The following is a 21,195-nucleotide window of genomic DNA, read 5'->3' as shown; positions in this document are numbered from 1 at the left end:
ATATTCACAGGATCAAGGAACAATTAGGTATAGTAAATATAAGACCACAGCCTCGTAATCAAGTTGTAGCAAAGGGCAGCGTCATATCAGGATTCAAGAATTCCAAGTGGTAATTACGTGGGAGGATAGCCTTGCCAAGCCTTTCCGAATATCGCAAGGCTGCCACCCACGTGCCCGCCTGTGGTTCGGTGTTGGGTGTCTACTGGATGCACAGTACGTATCTACATCACGATACCCGTGTCACTTTCGGACCGACCGAGAAGAACAAGAATTTGAGAGAATAAGTGCCAATCACCCCTGAATTCCTTGGAGATGGCGTTTTCATTTTCTGATTGAGTAGATAATCTCTATTCCTAAGAGAGGATTCACACGGCAGGCATGTGTCATGTTCCACCGTCACCCATCTCGATCCCGAATTTGGACTTCGAGCTTGCCTATCCACAGTCAGTACATGAGCCCGTAAATGTCTATGCTCTCCTTTGCAATTCTCTACCGGCCCCGCTGCGAGGCGTCCTTGCACCTTCTCGAGGAGAGAGCTGAGACCTGATTCACCAACCAGAAAACAATCAGACTGCATGCCCCATTCCAAGGCCTGAAGTGAGATTGAGGGAAGAGTTGGTGTACATCGCAAGGACGGTTACAGATGGTACAACTCATCGACTTGCGTGTATTGTACAGTATTTTAGCGAATGGGCTATCTGGCCATCCTCGGTCATAGACCCCAGGTGCCCGAAAGCACGTTCATGTACTATTCATAAAGGCATCTCAGGCATCCTCAGTCGGCTCCGGAACCTTTTTTCTGCTCGCGAGTATCTCATCGACAACGCCAAGATCCAACGCCTCCTCAGCGCTCAGGAAGTAATCGCGCTCCATCAGCTTCTCAATGTCAGCCAGTGTCAACTTCTTCTTGCCGGTTAGATGTTTCTCGTAGATCTTGTTCAGAACCTCACGTATCCGCAGGATCTCTTTCGCGTGGATAGCAATATCCGCTGCCGTTCCGTAGTGCCCGCCGCTTGGCTGGTGCAGCATGATGCTCGAATGTGGAAGACAATATCTCTTTCCGGGTGCGCCACCTGCGAGGAGGAGACTGCCCATTGACGCCGCTTGTCCGAGTACTAGTGTAGAGACTTCGGGCACAATGTAGTTCATGCAGTCGTATATCGAGAGACCCGCCGTCACTGAGCCGCCGGGGGAGTTGATGTACATAGAAATCGGCTTGTCGGACTCGGATTCGAGGAAGAGTAGGGAAGCTGTGACTGTCGCGGCCATCTGATCGTCGACCTCTCCATAAACAGAAACGATCCGCTCCTTCAGGAGCCGGCTGAACAGGTCTGTCGTATGGTGGAGTCCGCCAATGTTCTCGGTCACAAAAGGTACCGGGAGCCAGCTGGTGTTGGGCGTCTTCCTCGAGTAGTGCCGTCGCTGTCCCCGTGGCTGCAGGGTTGCACAGGGTGCGACGACATCTACACGTGCCGGTAGCCGCGGGGATATGCGAAGGAGCTGTCGCATTATTCTATGATGGACAGCGTAGTGTTGATATCGCGTCGTAGAGCGCAGACAGAAAGGGTGAGAAGGAGTTTTAGAGGTCAGCCTTGTGTCCGTACGGTGGATCACAGGTGTAGTATGGCTTAGCCTCATCGATATTGATAAGTTCACGAGGCTACATGGAGTCTTCAAATGAGATGCATCGCGGAACAACAAGTAACAGTGTACTTGTTCTCAAATGTTCAGGGTTACTTCCAGTAAAGCTTTTTAAAGAACAGGCTGTGCCTGGGAGCCGAAAATCACATGGGATTTGGGAAGGAGTAAAAGGACGCATGAACCCAACATGACATCAACCAGCATCATTTATTAGAACATGGCAGAAACATTGCTTCATGCAGCTCGTGCCCGAGCAGCGGCTATCCGACTTAGAATTTCCGCTATGCCAGCACTTTCCGGAGTCGTGTCGGTGCTTGTACTAGTACCAGCGCTGGTGCGACCTCTTCTCAGCAATGTCGTTAGCCCTCGTCGCATGTCCAACTCGACAATATCTTCCTCCAGATCAGCATTCAGAGGCTTGCTGTTACTAGCAGTATCCTGTCCTGATCCTTCCGGCAGGAGACTCTGAAGTTCAATTCCATCCTCAGTCTCTGCAGGCGCCCGAGCAGAGGTCGTCACGCGACCTTCCTCGGCGGCCTCCAGATCCTGAGTATCCGGTGTGTCGTGCGGCTCTTGTGCTGCCGGATCACCCGCGGCTTTCAGTCTCTCATTTCCAACGACCAGTACCACCAACTGCAGGCCAAAAATGAGGAGATCCATCGAGGCAAGCCTCCATTTTGAAACAGGACCCTGCTCCCCCACAAAATCAATGATCAAACCTCCATGTAGATATCCCCGTGACGCCCAGCCTTTGGCTTCTGGTCTTGCTTGTAAGAGATGTGTCGCGAAGCAAAGGACGTTGATCAAAATGACGGGCGGTAGTTGAACCGCTGGCAGGTTATGAGCTGCTTGTGAGACTGCACGCAGCAGGAGGAAAAGTGTCAGGTTATCCTGGAGATACAGCGCGCCGAGCTGGAGGAAGATGACGGCATCAAGCAGTCGGAGGAGGCTCTGGAGAGTGGCAGTTTTATCAGGAACGCGCAGCGACTTGATTGTGGACAAGGCAACGGTCTCATTCTGAGTGGCATTCATTCCAATTTCTGCAGAAAAGAGAAGAAGAATGACAGAAGTGTCATCCTTGGATTACAATCGCTGCATCTGTGTCTGGCATATGACTGTGCTGGGCGCAAATGAAGCGTCGTCCTAAGTCATGGAAACTCCAACATGCTGGACGCCAATTTGAGATTCGGCGCCTCCCTTGCCAAGCCCCTCCTCCATGTTGCCACGTGACCTTACATTTCCCAATCCTCGTCCAAAGTTGCAGTCTGTCTTGGATTTCATTCCTACTGCAAACATCATTTCATGTTGTTGCGCTCAAGCGAGGCTCTCCATGCCTTCAATCGTCGGAAGACCCTAGAACTCCTCTGTGTGCTGGATCATATTCGTACTCGATGGAAACCATCCCAAACACCTTGCGTCCCTGCTTTGCCTCAATCTGAAGAACTCCTTTGTCTGATCCGAGCGTCAGCTCTAGAGTTATGTCGAAAGCTAGATGCGCTGGATATCGACCGGTCTGTGCCTTGAGTCTTGCGCGCTCAGGTCCTACAGCCTTGACTAGATTGATCTTCATTCTTCCGACCTTCCACACGTCTGTTTCTGATTAGCATTTTGAATGAGCTATGTGGTTATTTGCTTACCATCTGCTTCTGAGTCTATTCGCTCAGGCGCATCCTTGCTTTCGGAGGCATAGAAATCTTGGTACACGATGTATTCCGATTTCGAAATGTCAGTCTCATGCACAACGACATAGCACTGGATAGGTCTCTTCAGGTTCGCTGAAACCTTTTCGCCCTGGGTTTCAGTCAGTATGCTGTGGTAGTGCGAAGCTGAGTACCTACGCGTTTGACATGCCATAGCATTTTATTCTTCGCGCGCCGTCCCTCTTTTGGGCAGAAAAAGAGGTCGTCCGCACAGTGGACTCCTTCAACAAACTTCTCATGCACCGTGACACCAATATGATGACGACAGCGGCGGTAGGTCACGGGCGACTTTTCTAGCCCCCTGATGACTGCACCTCGAACGATAGCGGACCATGGTCGAGGCGGTACCACAAGCTCCGGCTTACCCTTAAGCTCACAGTCGATAAGGTTTTGCAATCGCTTTTTCATGTAGGACGAAGAACCAAGCCCTCCACAAAGGACAATCGTCTGATTTGAGTCAGCACTTGTGTAAGGATTGCAAAGGGGCAACATACTCGGACTGGAGGCACTTTGGCTTTCTGAACACTTCTGAGCTGCTTTCTTACTAGCTCGAACATCTTCTCCACCACTGGGTCAAACATTGCTTCGATGTCGGCACTAACTTGTTCAATCTCATGCAGCAGCAAGCGTCAGAAGAAGGACTTACTCAGTGATTCTTACCAAGTCCTCTTCGAAGTCGTATATCTCTGCCATCTCCGGATCATCTTCGTCCAAACGTTTCATTTTCAATGGGAGCTCGTACACTCGCTCCTCTCCGTTATTGCCATTGAAATCACGTTTGATGCCCTCAAACGTCTCCATAAAAATGCTCTGAGCACCAGTTTTGGTGGAGGGAAGGCTCGTGAATGCTGTGGCGAACCGTTCTTGCATGAGTTTGTGGAGGTTTCGATCAATCCATGTTGCTCCACATTTCCCTCCTAAATGGACTATCAGTCATTTATCCGAGGCAATCTTGAATTGGGACCGACCTTCTCCAATGCATGCTTCTTCGAGCTGAAGAGGATCAGTCTTGAGGATACGGTAGGTAATCAGGTCTAGTGTTCCTCCACCACAATCCACTATTAGGACGCAGGTATTTGGCTAACAACCGTCATTAGTTAGATTCGGACGTCTATATATACTGAATTACCTGGAAAGGCTTCGCATCGAAAGCCGTGACAACTGACTTTAGAGCAAAGATCGCAGCCGCCTCTGGCTCATCCGTGAGGATAATCTCGTCTCTCCATCGACTGCCGAAACCAGCAGACTCAGCAGCTGTTCGAGTGGCCTGGCGAGCGGCTAGAGACCAGGTTGCAGGTGTTGTAATTGAAAATATGATTGCGGTCTGCTCAAGAGCGGTTCTTCCGATCAGATCCGAGAGAGAGCTAATAGTGTGGCTGTAGAGCATCGACAGGAAATCAGAAGCGACTTCCTCTGCGCATTTTCCTTCTGGCAGGCGCATGAGGGTTGTTCCGATGGACTGCTGCAGCTGCGGGTCATCGAAGTCTGTGACTCGGGTGTTGCTATCGAGCAGTAGCTTGAACCACTGCGTGCTTGTCATGCCCGATTTCACATCGTACCCCCAGCGATCAATGGAAAAGTTATTCTCATCAGCATATGCTATTCGTGTGGGTACCTTTTCCTGGATGTCGTTCTGGCCACCGGACCATCGAGAGATTACGACGACCTCACTCCAGTCCCGGGTCGTACTTCCATAGGCGATGCCTATGACAGTCACAAAATGTCAAATAGAAGCGGAACTGGTAATACCTGAGTAGGTTGTGCCAAAATCAATGCCAACGATGACTTTGTTCCGAGCCTCAGCCTGTCTGACTAGCCTGGCCGCTTTTGCTCGAGCCTTCCGCTCTTCTTCCTCGGGTGTTGAGGGTTCCCCTGCATTTCTCAGTTCTCCTCTGTCGGTTATCTGCCAATAGCTTACCGGTTCTTTTGCGTTTTGTTGGAGTTTTGAGAGGACTTGTCGTGGTGGTTGCTGTTGATTGTTTTAGGGATGACTCCTGGGATCAAAACGAACAATTCTCACCTTCGCTACGGCTACCGGGCGCTCGAATGCCCAGCACGTTCTCGTTTGGACGCATGGTGACGATGATTGCCTTTCAGTTGACTGGAGACAAGTTCAATGATTGTTAGAAGAAGAACTGGATGCGAGGAAGAAGAAGTGTGGCAGAGGTTGGCCAGGGTTTTCACATACCAAGAACACTCCCAAAGTTCATATCACCTCTCAGGTCAAGTCATTGAATATTCACTTAGGGTCAAGTCACTTCACTTTCAACTCAGGCTTCACTCTAGATTCCTTCATATGGCGGTTTGTTCTCCAGCCGCAGCCGCGGACTTGGACCTTTACATCTCATTCAATGTCTAGTCAACATCACTCTACAATACTATATTTTGCATCTCCCCAATAATACCGGGTGAGCCTGCGTTCAAGCCACACTTCATCATCACAAGATCATCCTCCGAATAGGATTGAGCGGAGAATCTTATTTCCTTTCATGAACTACATACCTGACACCAACGCATCATGGAGCCGAATCAGAAGGAGATTACTCTACGAAAATTGCACAATCCTCTCATGGACCATGTCTCCGATCCCATGAACAGCGCAAATCTCCCCTCAAATCGCCCGCATCGTTCAACGAAGCAGCCGAAACACAACCCGACCACCATAAGTGACGAGTCGGAGGAAGAAGCCAAACACAACAAGCGGCTCAAGGGGGTTAACGATGTAGACGCAGAATACAAGCCCACGAATTCCGGGAAGACTCAACCAACCCAAAGAGAGTATTACGAGGAAGCTCTCACCAGTGTCAAAGGGAAAGAACAGGAAAACTCAGGATTTGGTCCTGCTGATGCTGAAGCTGCGGATTGGACGCAGCCCTGGCTGCCCAAAGATCTGAAGGACGCACATAGACGTATTGTGAAGCTGACACAGGAAAGAAACACTATAAAGTCAGTAAAGCAAACAATCAAGAAGCGAAACACTGAATTGAGAGAAGAGGCCGAGAAACAAAAATTCAAATTCCAGGAATTGAGTGACCAACTTCAAGCAGCTAACGAGAAGAACCGAGACCTGGAAAGAACTTTTCGAGAGATTCAGGACGAACAACTGCGTCTTATTGGTAAAGACAAGATCCCCTGTGAGCCGGATAGTGAGGTTAGCGCCGACCTAGCAAAGATCTTTCGCAGCTCCAAATCTTGGGCATCGCGATGGTCAATCGCAGATTGGACCGATCTGAGCGATTCCGAAATAGGTGGGATTATTTCATGTGTGCGTAAGGTAGCAGATGAGCCGCTCGCAACGGAACGATTTACGAAGCTTATGGAAAGCAAACAAGTACCCCCCCGAATGATCACAAATGCACTGATCAACCGATTTATCTGCCATTTTACTCTTCAAAGTCCATTCAAGCATCTCCTCTGGAATGAGCATGACCAAAATGACTCGACGGTGGAGACCGGTCTGAATTGGGTTGTGAACGTGGCAAAGTTGAGCAAGTATTTCCATCCTTGATCCTAGAATGTGATGCTAATCCCATCTAGCATCCAAAGGAGCCGCAAATAAGTTAAGGGTCAACATACTCCGTGCTATCGACCGACCCCGTTCCACCGCCGAACCGCAGTATCCCTCAACCGAGAGTGATAAAGCCATCCATAGAAGGGCTGCTATGCATTGTGGGAAAGTGACTTTGTGGATTTTGAGCCAGAGCAACCTACTCCTCCGTCCCGTTGAACAAGATCAACAACGGACACACAGATATATAGAGTTGTTGACCATCGTCACAGATGCATTGAGTCTTTCCAGATCACTTTCTCACCAGTATCCCTTTATCGGTGTTTTCTTCCTGGACGACGAAGAAATGAAGAACCAGCTATTCAAAATCAATCATCCAGTATTTCAGGCCCATCGAGGGATGAAATTGAGAGAAGACGAGGAGGACGATGATGGACATGACCCAAGAGATCTCGGGATCCTTGACTGGCCCCTAGATTTTGTGGTCGAGCCTTGCATCAAAAGGGCTGGAGACGACGAGGGGGAAAACTATGAGGATTCTAAGATCTTGCACAAGGCTATTGTGTGGATGGTGTCAGATGCCGAGCTAAATCAAAGTACCAGAATTCAGAGAAAGAAAGCTCCACTTCTAAAGGATTGGGCCCATAAGCGGACTTCCACAGGCCAAAACGACGTTTCAAACATACCAACAACCCCGCCACTCAATCCCATCCGCGATCACGGGAATGCGGAAAATCAACGTAAGGGAGAGTCCAAAAAGTCTCGAGTTGGTTATGACCAGGCTTTCCCCAAAATCGCGAAAAATAACACCCTCGGAGATCCTCTCATCTGCACACGCGAGACAATAAGGCAAACTGTGGTCGCCGAAAATTTCGGCTCATCAAGTCTTCTCCAAGGCCCACGGAAAAAAACGGTCAAGTCTTCTCAACCCGAAAGCAGAACCCCAGAGACCAAGTCCGGAGAGTTCCAGCATGATGATTCGACCAATATGGGTCAGGCAGCAGATGACAATCAAGGCCGGGGCCGTACTCCATCAGCCGATAACCTAAGCAAGAAGCGTAAGCGATCAAATGCCGAGGGATCAGATGGGAGCTCTGGTCGAGCTCGCAACCGCGAAGATATCCCCCCAAGACAGATTGTAAGCACGCCCTCTTCTCCTAGGCAGAAAAACATGGACACTGACATTCATGCAGAAACGAGAATATTGAAACGGTGAACGCAGGTAAAAGGGAAGAAAATCTCAAATTGCGATTGGAAACTGGTGATGAGGAATGTTTGAGTACTTGCTCGGTGACGCCGCGATCGAGGCAGTGGAGAGAGACCAGCATCGCGAGCATGGGTCTGGCAGAACCGTCTGGTCCTAAGACCAGGGCAATCACAAGTCAGCAAAGTTATGATCGCGGCGAGATCAAACATGTCTTCTACATCAAGGATGTGAGCCCTGTTGTATTTTAGTAATCAGATTCTAGCTTATTCAAAATTGGAGTTTTTCAGCTGAACGATAAGCCATGACTCACCCGAACCATCAGTCAAGTTACAGCAGACCATGTTGAGGCCTTCCAGCAGACTATTCGTTTTCGAGATCCAATAAATTCTATCTGGGTTGACTGTGCCTACAGTCCGTACGGGAAGGTGTTGGTCCAGGCGACGTGTACTATCTAGCCAACGACAACCCCTGGGTCGTGCAGCCTTGTAAGCGGAACACCGAACTTCATCCGTAACATTGGAGACGATACAAAAGTAGCATATTGATCAAGGCCATGTGTTTATTAAGCTACGGTGACCCAATGTGGATGTTCTGCATCCAAATGTCAATCAGGCAGTAGCGACTGGCCAGTCGTTATAGTTCTCATCTGGCACACGGTACGGCCCATAATAAACGAAATCACCCCGATCATTATTTGCAAATGGCACTCCCTTCCTGATGCGAGTGACGACATCCTGCCAGATCATTAGCAAATACCTCAGTATATCTAAAGGGGATGACGCACTGGATTGAAGATGAAGGGTCTTCCGATCATAAGCAGATCGATCTTGCCCTCTCGGACCAGCTGGTCAGCTTCTTCAATGCCATAGTCCTGGTTGGCCATGAGCAGAGAAGGGCTGCCAGGAAACTTGACCAAGCCGCCAAATTCTAGGACCGGATCATACTTCGGCGGCAACAAATATCCTTTTGGCCGTGGAAAGCTGAAGCTGTAAGCGTCGGCTGATTCGACACTAATGTTGGCACCGCGCCGGCAGATAGTGACAATGCCCACTTTACGCTTGACCAATTCTTTGATCAAATATGTGTAGGTCTCCTGCATTTCGTCGAACGTGACCACTGAGTCGTTGAGAGTGTCGGTAGGACTGATTTTGATGCAAATGAATTCAGGCCCACCGAATACTTCGCTGGCTGCGTCGACGAGCTCCAACGCGAAGCGAGAGCGGTTTTCTACAGGACCGCCATAGGCATCAGTTCGTTTGTTTGCACGCCTAGAGCGAGGCTGTCAGCATTCGGAGCGAAGAATCCATCGATATCATAGCTTCTTCTTACGAATTTAAAAATTGCTGTGGCAGGTAGCCGCTGCCAGTGAAGTCAGTTTATGCCAAATTTGGAGACTGTGGAGACCAAGCTGCCCTACCCTTGACAGAGAAGCTCAATACCATCGAATCCAGCCGTTTTTGCCAGCGATATTGACCTTCGATATGTTTCTATAAGATCTCGTGGATCCTCAATAGCTGTGACATTATCGGTGTGACCCTAGGCCTCTCAGTTTGTGCACCACTTGTGTTGGGGGAGGGATCCGCGAACCGGAAAGCCAGGTAAGTCATGGTATTTCCCGTCCTTAGCGGAGATGGATGAGGGCGCAAGCACACTGCGGCCTGCATTCTTCATGATAGGCATCTCGTCATGCTGGCATCGACCTATAAGGACCGATGTTACATCCGGTCCAAATTGCAATAAGCCTTGGGCAGCCACACACCTGCGTGCCATGCCTGCATGAACATGAGGGATCCTTCCTTGTGGACAGCATCGACGACCACTCGCCAGGCATCGGCATGTTCATTGGATATCATGCAAGGTGCACGCGGCCAGTCCAAGCCGGCCCAGTCGACCAAGGTGCCTTCGCTCACGATGATGCCAGGACCATCCCGAGCTCTATCAGAGTAATACCTGACTTGAGCTGGACCAGGCTTGCAGGAATCAACGCATCGATTTCGTGTCAATGACGCCATAGCGACTCGGTTACGCAATACCAGGTCTTTCCCGAAGGTCACAGGCTCGAGGAGGGCTGACATGGTAAGGCAAAGTGAGTAATCTGCTCGCAAGATCGCTCTTTTCGGGAAAGCACTTGACAAAGAGTATTAGAAGCCAAGATTCGAGAAGATTAACAGAATGATTTGACATTGACTACAGTTCAGAATGTCCTGTCTTTATGTAGCTGGGTACATGAGGAACAGGAGTATTCCCGATTGGGAAGTCGTCGCGGGAGCAAACTTGGCGTACGGAAATGAGGCCAATCATCTCCGGCCATTCTCCGACTCCGAAACCCGAGTAATGCCGGCCACAACGGCTGTGGGTCTTGGTACGATTTAATAATATGATGAGGGCCTTCATTCTAGCACCTATCGTAAGACGTACTCCATCTTACTTGTTTCGATAGCCTCCTGCGGTCGCTGAATAGATGATGAGGAGTCCAACAGCGTGCGCGCAATGCCGTCGGGCCAAACGCCGATGTATTCGCAACGCGCCCAGCGAGGCTTGTGCTCCGTGCGAACAAAGACAACTGCTATGTGAAGAAAATGTACAGGTTCAGCTTGGTGGCCAGCGGCCCCTAGTTCCTCGATCAGCTGCAGTCGCGAGTACCCTCGGCCAGTCACCTGAACGGCAGATAGGCCCAAGAGTAGAACTGTCTCGTGGAATCGTAATCGAGCTTGTCGACCACTACCTGGACAAGTTCGATGGTAGGCCCCATAGTATATTCCATCCAGCTACTCTCCGGTCATCGGTACACAACGGCACCCTCAACGAAGCTTTATTGTACGCCATCTGTGCCATTGGGTGCAAATTCTCAGGAAATCCTGATCTCCGCTCCCAAGGCTCCTTTTTTGCAACGGAATCGAGGCGGCTGTTGCAAGCGGACATCTCGAATATCTGCCTTGAGAACATTCAAGCTTGCATCTTGATTGCAATGCTAAGCGTTGGCCACGGCGATAGCGCCTCAGAGGCGTTGTTCATCCGTACGTACAATAATTGCTAGATATGCCCCAAGGATCGTGCTTCGATGGATGAGATGCTAATCGTTGGTTGGTAGGTATCGCTACCGCAATGGCTGAGATCATGAATGTGAATTCCCCTGCTTTGGAGGGCTCTATCATCGATCGGGAGATAAGGCGACGGGTGTGGTGCTCGCTGTACATGACTGACATGTGGTGCATTTCCGGGCAAGGACTCCACAGCCAGATGAAGGATGTCGAAGTGAAGGTAGAGCTGCCAATGAACGACAGTACATTCTCGTCATTAAAGCCTGACCAAGTCTCCGTCATTGATCCGCCAGAACATGGAATATGGGCCCATATGATGACGCTTGTCCCCCTTTTTAGGCCGATCTATGATATCAATCGTCGTATCGCTAACGGCGAAGTGCATAACGTCAATTTAGACCAAGAGGTTGAGCAGCTGGCCAGGGATCTGCTAAATTGGAAAAACATGTTGCCATTTGATGCCCAGATGAATCAGACAAATCTTCTTCAACAGCAAAGAAATGGCCTAGGTGGACTTTTGATCTCAATACACTTGGCATATCACCATTTTTCGATCCTCCTATATTTCCGATATCTCGAAGCTCAGCAGGAGACGTCTTCAACCGATCGCATATATACCGCCCGCTGTAAAACTCATGCTTCATCCTTCAGCTCGCTGTTGCGCCAGGCTCGGCAATTGAAAAGCTGTGACGTGGTATATCCCAACATCAGCCACATGGTAACAGTGTCGTCGTCTGTCTTGCTGCACACCCTTCTCTTTGGTGAGTTAGATGAGCTTGCGACGGTCCGCCAGGAGCTCAACTCCAATTTCGAGGCACTTATTGACCTCACGCAATATTGGCCTTCCACATCTGCTATGGTATGTACCATCGCGCATGGGAGAATGGAATTCAGTGCTTAACATTTCCGCTCTTCACGCTGACTTAGCTAACGTTGATGGAAAAACACAGATCGAACGCCTAGTCGTCTTCCAAGATATGTGTCTGCTATCAACAGAGCCAGGGACACATAAGCTGGATGGGTGGATGCTGAGGTTCTTGATAGAGCATTCTCTGGACTTCGAGGCCAAAAAGACGAAAGTGAATCCGATAAGCCTCCCTATCGATTTGGACAAACTGTCCTTGAAGGGCAAGGAGCTCGTGGAGCAGGGGCGGTATCTGAGTTTTCGGTCTCAGTGAAGTGTTGATTCAGGAGCGTACAATACCTCCAGGACGAGCACTACGCATGTCACCACGCAAGGATATCAGCTTCAAGCATTATAGTGCAGACAGTAATTGTACGTCTGGTGACAATCGAGTTTGATTTTCTACCTTCCTGTCTTCATGTGGCATGGTTCTCGTTGAAACATTCAGCTTGTGGACCAGTCCATCTATCTGCTCGCAGACAATGCCATCGCAATATCGTGCTCTCATCCATTCCATCCCAAGAGCAGTGCTTGGAGCATCCCAGGGACAACCCGCTCTGGTTATGAAGAGTAGGTAAACACAAGGCTAGATGCTCGTACGACTGTTCGTACGTTGACCTGGGTGAGTATGTGGTGGCGATGAGAAGCTCAACACTCAAGAAAAGCACCAGCGCAGATGGCGAGGAAATGGTCGAATTAGGTCGAAGATTGGAGCATCTCACGGCAGTATTATCACAGGTCCATCGGCGGAGACCATTCGCTGCATGGATAGTATGTTCATAATAAGAACACATGGATAAGGTCGTCCATTCAAGGTCCAGTAACATTTAGTTGGTAATGATGTAGAAGCACCCTAGCTTATATGGGATCAGAATGTTGACCTGATTGGTAGATTCACGTAACAATACAAGGATGTAGGGGTAGTGTGACCGACTGTGTAAAGGTTGAAGAATCTATCGCTCACTAATTACACAATCAGCTGTTCCATCACTTTGCCAGGACGCCTGCAATTTGGCAGGATAAATCGAGCACAGAAAGCTGTTCGTCAACACCATCAATAAGACGACGATCGAAGTCTGAGAAGATCTGAGTCAACTGGTATTTCTTCTTGTTGTCGACCAGTTCATCGAAGACGATCTTATTATAGAGGCTCAAGAGCACCTCATTGGCAGAATAGCCCGAGGCAGTGATGTCAGCAATTTCTTTTGCGATGGAGTTGTAATTGCGAGTGTTGCCTTTTTGCAAAGTCTTCAAGAGATGGTCAGTCAAGGCCATTGGGAAGACGCCGCTGATCTCGTCAATGTCAGCGACTTTGATGTTGACAGCATTCACGGGCTTGACATTGTCATCATCACCCATGTTCTCATCAGAGTCGTCTGAGATCGACTTTGATGTGTGACCATTAGAAGCAGGGATTCCTGCTCCAACGAGGCGGGCTGCACTTTGTAGCAGATTGATGGCACGACGCAGATCACCATCAGAGACCTTCAGAGACCTCTCTATGACGCCTTGATCATAGGAGACATTTTCGGCCTTCAGAATGTCCGCGACTCGACCTATCGCTTGCGGTCCCTCAAGGGCCTTGAATCGAAATTTCGAGCACCGACTCGCAAGCGGTGCGATCACTCGGCTGACGTAATTGCAGCACAAGGCAAATCTTGTGATCTTGGAATGAATCTCAATCACTCGGCGGAGCGCTCCTTGAGCATCTTGAGATAGCTGGTCGGCCTCATCAAGAACAATCACCTTGAAACTTGGGCATGGGTAGCGCTCCCTGTACTCCTTAGATGTAGGTGCGTTGACGAGGTGCAACGCAGCAAAGGTCTTGATCCTCTCCCGAACCACCGTTATTGACCGTTCATCGGAAGCGTTAAGCTCCAAGACCCTACTCGAGTACAATTCTGGCCCAAAAAGTTCTCGACATAGTGCGAGAATAGCCGACGTCTTGCCCGAGCCTGGAGGGCCATAAAGGAGCAGATGTGGTAGGTTGTTGGCGTTTACCATACGGCGAAGGGTCTCAGTGGCATGCTCTTGGCTTTTCACCTCGTCCAAGCTTTTTGGTCGATACTTTTCGACCCAGGGTTGTGCCCTCGCAGCGACTGTGTGTTCCGCAGATGACTTTGGCTTCGTGTCGGACTTAGCAGCGGCAGCGCGGGCTTTGTTGTCGAAGAAATTCGACATGTTGAAGAGGTGTTGAAGTTTGTGGCAAACCCAAAGTGAGTGGCGTCAGAAAGATATCGAAAACCACAAATATTCCCAAAATGTGATCAGTAATTCCTTCAGAATACCTTTGGAAATGTTGAGAGTGCTTGAAAATTCGTTCAGTGAAGTTCAACTTGATGTCGACGTCGAAGTCACGGTGTTGGGCGCAGTTGACACACTCCGTAAACTAGTCTTGAGTGAGATGACCGGGACTTGACGTCGCTTTATAAATGTAGCAGACACTTCTTAGACGATTTGAGTACTAATGTGGAATTCTTGGAACTTGGATTGGACACCAAGGAATATCATTCTGTTGGTTGAGTGATAAAGAACGCGTCGGAACGCGACCGCGCACTGGGCTTGGCGTGGGGAGTTCAGCCTGGTTAAGTGGTTCACGTGACAAGGCTGAAAGCTCAAGCGACCGTCGCTAACATTTATTCATTATTAGGCAGGTGGCCTCCTGTATCATGTTTCATAGCTCATCCCTGGATCTACCTGAAGGTTCAACTTCTACCTCCATCATTCTCTTCAAGGTATTCCGGCCGGAGTCCTGACTCTCCTGCATTCCTTGCTCAGATTCCTCGGGGCCGGAGGAAGATTGACCTGTGATACGCTCAATCTCTTCGACAATACTCTCAGTCTGCTCTCTGTGCTGCTCAGGATGCCTGTGCCAGCCATCTCCTTTAGCCGGAAGCTCCATACTCATGGGTGGGCGTACAGAACGCTGTCTGGGAATTCCAATCGCAGGCATTGAGACCGAAAGCGAAGGCTTTAGCGGTCCGCGATTTCCGAGCTCAGTTGAAGAATTTCCGAGAATGATTGTGCCAATGCTGCCCAGTGTAAACCATAGCATGCGGAACGGGTAGTAGATCAGCAACAAACTGGGTCCATACAGAATCCTTCTGTAAAACAGCCAGGCAATTGTGAGGATCAACATCCACCAGGCTGAGCGCAGGTACCAACTATCCGACTTGCTACTACGGACTAGCTGACTGACTAGACCTCTGGACGATTTCAACAAGTCTGTGGTGCCAGTATAGCTCTCGGACAGCCCGGCCATTGCGTCTTGACTTTCATTCAACGTCTGCTGCGCGAATTGGGACTGCGCCAATTCGCCCTCCAATTGATTATGTATCCTCCTTAACGCTTGCGTCACATCATCTGCGGACCGCAGTGCTATCTCGTCCTGGGTCAACTTTTCATGCTTCCCCGTCCTTCTTAAGTTTCCTTGGTCCGCTGAGTCTTTGCGACCAGTGAATAATAGCTCGCGGTTCTGCCGTTTGAGATTTTCAGACTCTCGCTTCGCCTGTAGCTGCGCTCTTCTAAAGTTTGCCCGTGCAGATTTCAAATCCTCCTGCAAGCGGACGAGGTGGTCTGCATTGCGCTCGTGCTCATTTTCTCGATCAGGTCGCGAAGATGGAATGTTTCTTTTCTTGGTAGGAATATTGTCGTCTTGGACCTCTTGTCCTAATATCTCAAGAGTGTCTTCGTGTTCTCTCAATCTTTCATGGATATCTGTCGCAAGTTCCAGTCGTCGTTCATCCGTGTTTCCATCGCCTGCGGAGAAGGTCTTCAACTCCTGTATCACACCTAGGGTCTCTTTCAAGGCATCGGCAAGCGCTTGCAAGCGTTGTGATAGCGAGGAAGTCATGATATCCTCAACGCGAGCTCACAGAACTCGAGGAAGTAGGATGCAATACGTAAAGGATTTGGTGTCCAGTAACTAGAGGATGAGGGACAAATATTGTGCAAACGCGACAAACACGACAAATACGACAAACATTTTGGGGAAACCTAGGCGGCTTTTCTGAGAAGCTCTTGTCCGTCGGTTAGTACACTTCCTCGAGCCTGCAAAAGCACACAAAACCATTCGCGGCGGGAGATATCTAGGTAGCGGAAAACAAGTTGGTGACAGAATCTTCCTTCCTTAGCACCAGTTCCTCGACGAATATCTACTGCGTGTGGCAGCGCCTCGGTCATCGACGCCAGAAACGGCAAGGGAGCGTCAAACATCGCATCCGGGACCTCATTCCACAGACAAAGACATCTACAAGCGCAATTCTGACCAGGATCGCGATCCAAATTCTCGGACGTTGCAACAGGCCATCCACCAGCCTTTCCACCACCATCGCACCTCTCGGAGCTCCGGAATTTCCCTTCTCCCGCAATCATGAAAACTACATACCTGACCAGCTTATCCGCAAGCTTCAACCCATTCCTGCCCACATCCAAGATCCCGCGCTTAGTACTGTCGCTTCTACCAGCCGCTGCGCACCGAACCATCAAGATCAAGTCGACACAGCTACCGCGAAGCTCCACCGCTCCGTCCACGCTTGAATTAGCCTTCAAAGACGGCAAGACCTTGAAGTACAGCTGGGTGCAGGAAACGCCGGAGAGGATAGCAGAGGCGCGAGCTGCAAACAAGCCGATTGAAACGGTCAAGCTGAGGGATATCATATGGGAGGTCGATAGGCACGCGCGGGTGATGGCGAGGCAGGAGGATCTGAAGGGCTGATCCCCCGGAGGAGACTATCGAGCTATTCGAGAGAGATCTTCTTCTGGTGGTCTTTGACCTGCGATTTTGAATGCCATATGAAGTGTATCTTCGTCGTGATATTGCTCTCGGCTCCGGCAGCAAAGACGCTATCACTCCTGGCTTGCAAACCACAAACCAGGGACCATCGATGGTGAGGCGGGACAATAAGAGAGACAATACTTCTGAAGCCAGGGATCTGCTAGAGCCAACTATTCCGCTGAGCTCTGTGGCTTTGCTACTGCCGGAGTTGAGACCAGCAGGGGATATTCCAAGGGCAATTCAAGAAAGGTGAAGGTGATGGCATTGGCAGGCAGGGGCAATGTTCATTTCATGGACCCTCTACCTGCCCAGCATCAATTCTATGTAGTGGCATGTGAATTCGAAGGGCAATGATCTAATGGACCGGAGCGGATACCAATCTGTATGAAAAAGAAGGAATATAGGCACGACAAGTGGTACATAAACTCTGATCTGTTTATGATGTATATTTATCATATAGTTGTACAATAGAGCTCTTGCAAAAGCCAAAGCTTCGTTATGTTTCTGGATGCAGCATTGGAGAACCGCATCCAGGCCCAGCATGGCGCTTCTACTATAGGCGGCTAGACCTCATCATCATCAATGGATGGATTTCTGCATGGACACCGGCCGCTAGTGAAGGTTTGAGCCTGCTGAGATAGAGCAAACCCTTGGGGTATCAAGGGATTGCTCTGAATAGCTCCTTTGTGGTCATCTATCATTGGTGTTGCTGGGAGGACATCCTCAGCATGTTGCATTGATCACGCTGCAAGTGCCATCGCACCTTGTCCTATTCCGTCGAAGCCAACGTTTTCAGCAGCAATCTCGGCCCTTTGCTTCTTAGTCCGCTCCTCACTAGCACCTCTTTTGCGGTTTCTATCCTCCTCCAGAGCCCGCTTCGCTAGCTTTGCCTGCTTCTTCTGCTTGGTTTCTTTTGCTTCCTGCTTGTGTTGCCGTTTGACATCGGCTTTCGTAATTCGAGGCACATCGAGCCCAAGGATTCTGTCAGCTTCTTCAGCCTGATTGATGATATCGGCATTGGTAATATTCAATAGGGCCAATACTTCGCAATGACTCCGAGACATTTGCACGGGTTGAAATACAGGACTCTTTGACGGCATGAGCTGTGAAAGGAGGAATTTTGTATTAGCCCACTTATTCTCGACACTCATGGCCAACTGCAAGTATTCTTTCACCACATCTTGCCACGGTGCAAGTCCACCGTTGTCTTTGGAGCGGAAGACGGACGAATTCGCCTCCGCAGCAGTAGCAATCATTGCTCCATCGATACCATATTCCTGCGCCAGAGCAAGGCCCTCTTCTCGACACTTGACATCTCCATTCATCAGGCACGCAACACCATGATTTCTGCAAATGTCGCCAATCATCTTCAACTGGTCTCTGATTGCACGTTCTCGTGGTCTCATTGGAGTGGTGCGACAGTGGATAGTCAGCCCGGTGATTCCGGTCTTGCAAAGCTGGTTAACGAGGGATGATGTTGCTTCCGGCGTCTCAAGAAGTCGGATCTTGACACTGATGCCGATTTCGTTTGGCGTGCCAACCTTTGCGACCAAGGCGGTTAGGATGCTACAAAGAAGGTCAGGAGTGCGCAGAAGTGCAGCACCCATTCCACCTGACGTGGAGAACGGTTTTGGACAACCAGCATTGACGTCAATTCCGCTTACATATGGCGCAACAAGACTAGCAGCCTGCACAGCGGTATCGGGGTTCGAGGTACCAATCTGGTAGATGAGTTGTGACGATTCTCTCTTTGGATCGATGCGATAAATGACGGCCTCTCTCGCAGGCATTCTTGACAATGGGTTGCTGTTAGAATTTCGTGTCCATTCTAAACACCCCGTTCGCGGATTCATTTTCCGTTCAGTCCCAATCATTGCTCTATCAACGGTTTCTGGACCCCAGACAAGATCAGCGCCATATTTGAGAGCCAGTAGACGCGATGGAAGTTCTCCCGAGCGCACCATAGGAGCGAGGACGACTTTGCCCCTGAAGTCAACACCTTTGGAAGGTATGGGGAGGTGGGGGGCGGACGAAGAGGTGGCCATGGTTGTGGAGAAAAGCGCAACAAACCGCACGCCGGTTACGAAGGGTAGAGAGCGTCGTAGCAGAGGCTGTGGCCGTAAAGCATGGCCAACAGCCACTGACATGTAGAGGGAAGAGTTAATGAGAGTAATGTGACTGCAGAGTCATGGCAACGTGTGGAGGTGAGCCAGCCGCATAGCACAAGAAATGTTCGATATGGATTGAAACGCAGTCACGTGGTGATAAGGCCTGCACCCTCCTGATAGGAAGATACCGCTTACCTAAGGAGGTTAAAGGGCAAGATATGGTCCTCAAAAGAAGGATCACTGCTTTATAGGCGGCCTCCAGCGACCATTGTTTACCAGTGACTGCATATCATTCAGCGACCACATTCATATATCCCCTGGCTTGTCCTGGCCCTTGTACTCCTCCAAACTCGACATGCTATAGAATACACTTTCCTCGTCCTCAAGGCATTCACTCGGGTGACTAGGAGAGACTCACAATGTATCTCAAGGCCTGGGTGGCCCTCACCTCGCTTGGGGTGCTGGCACTTGCTGCCCAGCCCCGTGCACCGAAACCACTCGAGGCGCCGCTACGAGACCTGCAATTCGGTCAGCTTAATTTCCTCCATACAACCGATACCCATGGCTGGCATGCCGGACATCTGCTCGAGCCTTCATTCAGCGCAGACTGGGGCGATTATGTCGATTTCGCAGACAGACTGCGTGAAAAGCTGGAGGCGGAAGGAAAAGACTTGTTGATTATTGATACAGGCGACCGCATCGAAGGAAATGGACTGTACGATGCTTCGGATCCCAAAGGCCGATTTACATTTGATATCTTCCGTGCACAGCATATGGATATTATATGTTCAGGCAACCATGAGTTGTACAAGCAGAATTCCTCCGAAAACGAATATCTGATCACCGCTCCTGCATATGCCGACAGTTATCTTGCGTCGAACCTTGATATTGTCGATCCTGAGACCGGCAGCCTTGTTCCACTTGCTCCGAGATTTAAAAAGTTCACCACGAACAAGCAAGGAATACGCATCATTGCCTTCGGCTTCCTTTACAACTTCGACCGAAACTACAACAATACTGTGGTGCGGCAAGTTGAGGAAACGATCAAAGAACAGTGGTTTCAAGACGCAATTCGCGACCGTGATGTGGACCTGTTTGTCGTCGCCGGCCACTCGGCCATCCGGTCCGAAGAGTTTAAGGCTGTTTACTCGGCTATCCGGTCGGTTCAGTGGGATACTCCTATTCAATTCTTTGGTGGACATTGGCATGTTAGGGATTACAAGCAGTTTGACAGCAAGGCCTACGGGCTTGCAAGCGGTAGATTCATGGAAACTATTGGCTTCCAGTCTATCAGTGGACTTGCAACTAATGGAAGCACTACCTCTTCACTTTCCTTCTCCAGAAAGTATATCGACAATAATTTGTTTTCCTTGTACCACCATTCGGGCCACAACTCGTCCACTTTCCATACGGATCGGGGTCGCAATGTTACGATGGCAATCCAGAAAGCTCGCAAAAACCTTGATTTGGATCGGACCTTCGGTTGCTCCGATCGAGATCTCTGGATGGACCGAGTCAAGTACCCAAGTAACAATAGTGTTTTCAGCTGGCTCGACCAGCAAGTATTTCCGGGAATTGTCAACGACACTCGGCGCAATGATAAACCAAGATTGGTAATCACCAACACTGGGGCTATACGTTTTGATATCTTTAAAGGTGCTTTCACCAAAGATTCAACATATATCATGTGTCCATTCACAAGCGGCTTCCACTTCCTCAAGGATGTCCCCTATAACCGTGCGAAAAACCTGCTCCAACTTTTGAACAGTGGTGGCGAGATTTTTGAGCAAGTCGACACGTCACTAGCCATGTCAAGGATGAAGATCCCGCAACAACTAGGAGTTCACACTAATCGCCATTTCTTCGAGACTTTCACAAACTCGCACAATCATGAACAACTTGCTCTGTCGAGCCAACTTGAGCTAATTCCAGGCTACACTACTGTCGATGATGCAGGCGATGACGGAGATGACACTATTCATTCACCTATATCATTCTATCGACAACCAAACTGCATCCAGTCCACTATAAACCCTCAGAACATTGACCTAGAGAATGATACAGTGGACGTGGTATTCAATGAGTTCATCCAACCTTGGATCCTGCTTGCGTTGAAGTTCTTTGGTCTCGACTATACTGCTACTGATGTTGACAAGTATATGCCTGATGACAACATGACGACATTGATCGCAAAATGGGTTACTGAGAACTGGCCTAATAACTGTTGAACTCACTTACAGTCAAATATTTTCTGGACCACGCTTCTGATCGTCTGATATTCGCCTGATGCATCTCGGCCGTGAGGCAAA

The 21,195-nt window shown here is 49.6% G+C and overlaps 11 protein-coding genes across 11 annotated transcripts; 4 read left to right on the top strand and 7 right to left on the bottom strand.

Moving 5' to 3' along the window:
- Nucleotides 1-765: 765 nt before the first annotated feature.
- On the bottom strand, nt 766-1,509 carry A1O9_04153 (ATP-dependent Clp protease, protease subunit; the record flags this gene model as incomplete). The annotated part of the gene is made up of 1 exon (XM_013406445.1): nt 766-1,509. The coding sequence occupies one exon, from the start codon at nt 1,507-1,509 to the stop codon at nt 766-768; it is 744 nt and encodes a 247-aa protein (XP_013261899.1).
- Nucleotides 1,510-1,875: 366 nt separating this feature from the next.
- On the bottom strand, nt 1,876-2,673 carry A1O9_04152 (uncharacterized protein; the record flags this gene model as incomplete). The annotated part of the gene is made up of 1 exon (XM_013406444.1): nt 1,876-2,673. The coding sequence occupies one exon, from the start codon at nt 2,671-2,673 to the stop codon at nt 1,876-1,878; it is 798 nt and encodes a 265-aa protein (XP_013261898.1).
- A 304-nt stretch (nt 2,674-2,977) lies between these two features.
- Nucleotides 2,978-5,416, bottom strand: A1O9_04151 (uncharacterized protein; the record flags this gene model as incomplete). The annotated part of the gene is made up of 8 exons (XM_013406443.1): nt 2,978-3,237; nt 3,279-3,432; nt 3,480-3,788; nt 3,836-3,938; nt 3,988-4,258; nt 4,310-4,421; nt 4,471-5,045; nt 5,362-5,416. 8 exons carry the CDS (start codon nt 5,414-5,416, stop codon nt 2,978-2,980), a joined length of 1,839 nt encoding a protein of 612 aa, XP_013261897.1.
- Nucleotides 5,417-5,859: 443 nt separating this feature from the next.
- Nucleotides 5,860-8,057, top strand: A1O9_04150 (uncharacterized protein; the record flags this gene model as incomplete). Its single annotated transcript, XM_013406442.1, has 3 exons — nt 5,860-6,796; nt 6,879-7,987; nt 8,043-8,057. The coding sequence occupies 3 exons, from the start codon at nt 5,860-5,862 to the stop codon at nt 8,055-8,057; spliced, it is 2,061 nt and encodes a 686-aa protein (XP_013261896.1).
- Nucleotides 8,058-8,664: 607 nt separating this feature from the next.
- On the bottom strand, nt 8,665-10,131 carry A1O9_04149 (uncharacterized protein; the record flags this gene model as incomplete). The annotated part of the gene is made up of 6 exons (XM_013406441.1): nt 8,665-8,790; nt 8,841-9,324; nt 9,386-9,415; nt 9,474-9,592; nt 9,644-9,756; nt 9,816-10,131. 6 exons carry the CDS (start codon nt 10,129-10,131, stop codon nt 8,665-8,667), a joined length of 1,188 nt encoding a protein of 395 aa, XP_013261895.1.
- Nucleotides 10,132-10,520: 389 nt separating this feature from the next.
- On the top strand, nt 10,521-12,275 carry A1O9_04148 (uncharacterized protein; the record flags this gene model as incomplete). Its single annotated transcript, XM_013406440.1, has 3 exons — nt 10,521-11,073; nt 11,148-11,956; nt 12,048-12,275. 3 exons carry the CDS (start codon nt 10,521-10,523, stop codon nt 12,273-12,275), a joined length of 1,590 nt encoding a protein of 529 aa, XP_013261894.1.
- A 713-nt stretch (nt 12,276-12,988) lies between these two features.
- Nucleotides 12,989-14,182, bottom strand: A1O9_04147 (uncharacterized protein; the record flags this gene model as incomplete). The annotated part of the gene is made up of 1 exon (XM_013406439.1): nt 12,989-14,182. The coding sequence occupies one exon, from the start codon at nt 14,180-14,182 to the stop codon at nt 12,989-12,991; it is 1,194 nt and encodes a 397-aa protein (XP_013261893.1).
- A 493-nt stretch (nt 14,183-14,675) lies between these two features.
- On the bottom strand, nt 14,676-15,854 carry A1O9_04146 (uncharacterized protein; the record flags this gene model as incomplete). Its single annotated transcript, XM_013406438.1, has 1 exon — nt 14,676-15,854. The coding sequence occupies one exon, from the start codon at nt 15,852-15,854 to the stop codon at nt 14,676-14,678; it is 1,179 nt and encodes a 392-aa protein (XP_013261892.1).
- A 519-nt stretch (nt 15,855-16,373) lies between these two features.
- A1O9_04145 (uncharacterized protein) lies at nt 16,374-16,718 on the top strand (the record flags this gene model as incomplete). The annotated part of the gene is made up of 2 exons (XM_013406437.1): nt 16,374-16,580; nt 16,629-16,718. 2 exons carry the CDS (start codon nt 16,374-16,376, stop codon nt 16,716-16,718), a joined length of 297 nt encoding a protein of 98 aa, XP_013261891.1.
- Nucleotides 16,719-17,518: 800 nt separating this feature from the next.
- Nucleotides 17,519-18,823, bottom strand: A1O9_04144 (tRNA-dihydrouridine synthase 2; the record flags this gene model as incomplete). Its single annotated transcript, XM_013406436.1, has 1 exon — nt 17,519-18,823. One exon carries the CDS (start codon nt 18,821-18,823, stop codon nt 17,519-17,521), a length of 1,305 nt encoding a protein of 434 aa, XP_013261890.1.
- A 482-nt stretch (nt 18,824-19,305) lies between these two features.
- A1O9_04143 (uncharacterized protein) lies at nt 19,306-21,114 on the top strand (the record flags this gene model as incomplete). The annotated part of the gene is made up of 1 exon (XM_013406435.1): nt 19,306-21,114. The coding sequence occupies one exon, from the start codon at nt 19,306-19,308 to the stop codon at nt 21,112-21,114; it is 1,809 nt and encodes a 602-aa protein (XP_013261889.1).
- Nucleotides 21,115-21,195: the final 81 nt, after the last annotated feature.

The sequence above is a fragment of the Exophiala aquamarina genome (genome assembly GCF_000709125.1).
Source record: "Exophiala aquamarina CBS 119918 chromosome Unknown aczIA-supercont1.3, whole genome shotgun sequence".
NCBI lineage: Eukaryota > Fungi > Ascomycota > Eurotiomycetes > Chaetothyriales > Herpotrichiellaceae > Exophiala > Exophiala aquamarina.
The sequence above is the reverse complement of the archived record's forward strand: the minus strand, read 5'-3'. Positions and strand labels throughout refer to the sequence as shown.